This window comes from Leptinotarsa decemlineata, unplaced genomic scaffold, assembly GCF_025532065.1.
Source record: "Leptinotarsa decemlineata unplaced genomic scaffold, Ldec_3_MD MMD2_tig00002082_RagTag_RagTag, whole genome shotgun sequence".
Taxonomy (NCBI): domain Eukaryota; kingdom Metazoa; phylum Arthropoda; class Insecta; order Coleoptera; family Chrysomelidae; genus Leptinotarsa; species Leptinotarsa decemlineata.
The window spans coordinates 294,708-299,484 of record NW_027412573.1 but is presented as its reverse complement, the minus strand read 5'-3'; the positions used below and the strand labels follow the sequence as shown (position 1 = coordinate 299,484).

General features: G+C 34.0%; 1 protein-coding gene across 1 annotated transcript; it reads left to right on the top strand.

Moving 5' to 3' along the window:
* The first annotated feature begins 737 nt into the window (after positions 1-737).
* LOC141482866 (uncharacterized) lies at positions 738-2,478 on the top strand. Its single transcript, XM_074176741.1, has 3 exons — positions 738-980; positions 1,040-1,261; positions 1,320-2,478. Exons 1-3 carry the CDS (start codon positions 810-812, stop codon positions 1,965-1,967), a joined length of 1,041 nt encoding a protein of 346 aa, XP_074032842.1. The 5' UTR covers positions 738-809; the 3' UTR covers positions 1,968-2,478.
* Positions 2,479-4,777: the final 2,299 nt, after the last annotated feature.

The following is a 4,777-nucleotide window of genomic DNA, read 5'->3' as shown; positions in this document are numbered from 1 at the left end:
TTGCCTCATTAAAAATTCTATACAAATCGCTGTCTGTAAATTTCCTACGACAATTGACTTGTTATTATTGAATTCATGTTTAATTCTACGTGTATCACCACGAAAACTTTTGGCTGCCCCTCAAAAATAATCATCATCAATTTAAAAATGTTTCGCATGCGTTGAAGTGTAATTTCTTCGTACAAAACAAAAACATTTCAAGGATGGGGTTTTGAAAATACAAATGGCAGGAGTAGAAATCTCATCACCGCAGTACCGTATTTTCAATATTTTTGTCGAAGAGTCTAATGTTCTTCCAAGAAGTATTGCGTGACACATTTTTTATCAGAAGTACAAATTTGTAAAATTGTTAACAAAGAAAAAACGAAGGAAACTAGTTAATTCCTTAATTTTGAGTAGAAATGTCATTTCAATCAGTTCCTATCTTTGAAAAATGAGAGCCTAAGAAGTAACATTAATAGTTATTTATGTATCAAGGGAATTAGGAGGGCCTTAATTACCGATGGCAAAGTTTGCGTCCCGAGGGCCTCTGGCCCGAGGGACAGCAATTGCCTGAGGTTATTAAGGCTCATTAATTCCCTTGGTACATAGATAATTTTATTTCTGACCGATTTCAATAAAATTTTGTTCATTTTTGAAACGGAAAAATGTACCAATTCATTACCTTCCCGGTATATTTGAATCAGGTACCGTTGATTATAGTAGAGTTTTCTTGTTGCTATAGGTTATTGCTATGTTACTTGTTTATAAACAGAACTTTGTTATCAAGCTGTGTTTGCGGTGAAAACGTGTTTTCTACCCCAAATATAATGGAGGATATTTTGAAAAAAGCTGAACAAGCAAGAGAATCATTAATTCCATCGAAAAGTGAAGCCGTATACCAAAAAGAATACAAGATATATCTGGACTGGCTGACACGGAAAAATGTTATGCCAAAAGATGTCACTGAAACTGTATTTCTGGCATATTTTCAAGAACTGGTAAGGAATTTTCTATGTTTTTCGGTAGATTTGGTAGTAATTGTGTTTATTCGTTTCAGTCAGAAACGTATAGTCCGAATTCTTTATGGACTAAATGGTCAATGCTAAAATCGATGGTGACTATACATGAGAAACGAGATATCACCAAGTTCAATGAACTACATGCTTTTTTGAAACGGAAGAGTAAGAGTTATAAGCCGAAAAAGTCTGCTGTTTTATCTCCTAAAGATGTTATCAGATTCCTAAAGGACGCTCCTAATGATATTCATTTATTGCATAAGGTAATTTTTTTCTTATTTTCCTTTTTGTGTGTATTTATTTCCTTTTTTTTTGTTATAGGTTGTTTTGATTATGGGTTATTTTGGAGGATGCAGAAGTCAGGAACTTTTGAATATGAAGATATCGGATATAGAGGACCGGGATTCCGTTATGGTAGTGATCGTACCGGAAAGTAAAACTGGTGTATCGAAGAAATTTACAGTTGTGGATGAAAAAGAGTTCTCCGCTTTGCCTTTATTAAGACTTTATATGTCTTTGCGTCCTAAAGGTGCTGAACGATTTTTTTTGAGCTTCCGACAAAATAAATGTACATCTCAGCCAATTGGAAAAAACATGTTTGGGAAAATCCCCAGCAAAATCGCAATGTATTTAGGATTGCCAAACTCATCTTCCTATACGGGACATTGCCTTCGTCGCACTTCTGCTACTGCTCTAGCCAATGCAGGAGCAACTATGACTAACTTAAAAAGACACGGAGGTTGGAAAAGTTCCACCGTGGCGGAGGGGTATTTGGAGGATAGCATCGAATTGAGAAATAAAACGGCGCGTATGTTGTCTACTTTGTCATCAGAAGAGGCAGGTACCTCGACTGTAGTGAGCAGAAGCTCCAGCCATACAAAAGAAGAAATTGTTTCCAGTGGCGAAAGTAATTTTCAGGGAACATTTCAAAATTGTACATTTATTATTTGTAATGACGTGAATAAATAAAATATGGTTCAGTTTTCATTTCTATTTATTTTTACTTGTGAAAGGTAGAGGGAATTATAAAATCTATAATGTCCCAAGGGAGTTATGACCCTCTTTATTGATAGCGTAACTATGACGATATAAGCTTATAATATCCCGGTCAGAAATAAAAGTCTTAAAGCTGACCCAACAAAATGAAAGCAGTTTACGAAAAGTATAATCTTTTGTCAGCCCCTATAGAAGACAGATGAACCAACTCGACTGTTTGGTACTTATTCAATCGAAAAGAAAACCGAGAATCTAATCACATGGAAAAGTTGAATTCAAGAGCTGTCAATTAATGTTGTGGACATCTATGAAACTTGACCTTGATGGAGCCAAAATATCCATTTCTTCAAAGAATGAGTTATAATCTGAACTACCACTTAATCTGCTGCAAACCACCTGCTGACCTTGACATAATTATTGAGGCGAATTCACAGAATCCACGTAATGAACCACTATTTCAGCTGGATACAGGGTTGATAAAAAATGATACTTCACGTGCCCCCGTAAAAATTGTGCAAGGCGGTGCACGCCTGAAGAAGTAGTAAAACAGGTATTGTGGTTATGTAAACTGATGGGAAAATCTCACAATGAAGTGTCAATTAAATACTATACAGATTTTTAGCAGGTCCAGCTAATTTCATCAAATACAATTTGAGGCCTCAACGAAATGAGTGAATTAATATTCTTTTAGACAACCAGGGTGCACTTGGGATGTTGATGAAAAAATTACAAGCACCAAAATACCTGACGAGAGAGAGACACGAATAATCAGACCCATATATAAGCCTATGAGCCCTTGACTAGGTGTGTGGGAGTAAATTCTTGGGTACGAGATTAGATCAAGAAATGAGACGAAAAGAGACAGTAGGTACCACGAAAATACATCTGGAAACAAACAAGTGGAATAAACAAAACAGTCAATCTTCGGAAGTTGTTTTATTGTAGCATTTGAAATCAGAATTCTTTTGAAGGGCAAACATGAAAATTTATATTTCATCAGTTCGGACTTTCATTGTCTAATATATTATAAATTGATTTGAAATCCCTGAAAAAGATTAAAAAGATTAACCGAAAATAATAATTTTATTATAAAAAATAACAATTTTATTAATGAAATTGTTATTTTCGGTTAATCTTTTTAATAGTTTTCAGGGATTTCAAATCAATCATCAGTCCGAACTAATGAAATACATCACGAAACATTGTCCACCACCTTCAAACAAACGATGAATATTTATACTGTTTAAACAATACGTAGTTCTGATGAATTGAAGGGGTTATGTTTAGGAGTGATTAGTTTTTAGGAAAGAAAGTTTTTGGCTTTCTACTACTCCATCTTGATACAAAAAAAGGATGAGGGAATCTTCCAAAGAAAGGAAGGAAGTAATCAATTTGAAAAATAAGTAACTCTATACATGAATGTGTAGATCATGCAAAGAAGTAACTTTCAGACACAAACTGAAAGAAAATCCTCCTGAAACAGCTATTTTCATATAAACATTGAATTACACGAAAGAAAAAAATTCTTTCGAAACAAATACTTCTTTATGAACACTGAATTATACAAAAGACACTTTTCTCTACACAGTTTGTATTTCAAACATTCGTCGTGGAATAAAAATCAGATATCATTCACATGAGTTCTACTTTAAATAAATGGTAATGAATTGCACTTACATGGAACACTGTCATCCTCACTGGCATACAGCGAGGTTTCGCTTTAAGATACTTGCCCTAAGGCTCTTCAGTACCAAATTGGATAACATTATAGAAAATACACACACTTCATTAATGAATTACGATTTTCAATGTCATGATATCTGATTTTTATTTCACAACGAATGTTTGAAATACAAACTGAGTAGAGAAAAGTATCTTCCTTTTGATTCAGTGTTCATATAGAAGTATTTGTTTCGAAATATTTTTTCTTTCGTGTAAGTCAATGTTTATATGAAAATAGCTGTTTCAGGAGGATTTTCTTTCAGTTTGTGTCTGAAAGTTACTTATTTGCATGAATTACACATCCATGTAAAGAGTTACTTATTTTCTTCCTTCCTTTACTTCCTTCCTTTCTTTGGAAGATTCCTTCATCCTTTTTTATAGTATCAAGATGGAATAGTAGAAATCCAAAAACTGTCTTTCCCAAAAAGTAGTTATGATATTTAGATAAAGAACTTGGTTTTGTGTGGCGTTAATTCAGAAACTTTCGTCATATATTAATTTGCATAACCAGAACATCACATATTCACTTAATATGGTACCAATGTTGTAATTGTTTTTGATGAATATAATAATGATGGAATAATAGAGCATTATTTTTCGGGCCAGAACCTGTCATTGGGATCGCTTTGGGCTTTACCAAACAAACACTGAACACCTGGATGGCAAGAAGATTTATGGACTTCTGGCAGAATCTTCCAGGACTCCAAGACGTTTATTGACCCTTCAAAACTTGATACCAAACAGTTGTTGGACTACAGTAGGGATGAATTACGATGCCTAACCTAACCTAACCTCATTCGTGAATGATTAAACTATGCTGTAGTAGCTCGACATAGATTGAAATTAATTATCTTGAATACCTGTGCCTTTATAGGGTAAATATAATCCGACTTCATTTGCAAATGGTCTCACGAAAATTCATTTTAATCCCAATGAAGTACCGAATTGCTGGTTTCATTATTCATGATGAAATTGTCGAATCTGTAAACTCTGAAAACTCTTAATACCCTTATTCTTCGAAGTTAATGCCTGAAATGCATTTCAAGGTTTAGGCACTTTTG

Bases quoted from the DNA above. Each gene is read 5' to 3' on its own strand.
- LOC141482866 (XM_074176741.1), top strand. From the start codon at position 810: ATGGAGGATATTTTGAAAAAAGCTGAACAAGCAAGAGAATCATTAATT. The intron at 981-1,039 runs GTAAGGAATTTT...TATTCGTTTCAG, and splicing joins TGGCATATTTTCAAGAACTG to TCAGAAACGTATAGTCCGAA. The intron at 1,262-1,319 runs GTAATTTTTTTC...TTTTTGTTATAG, and splicing joins ATATTCATTTATTGCATAAG to GTTGTTTTGATTATGGGTTA.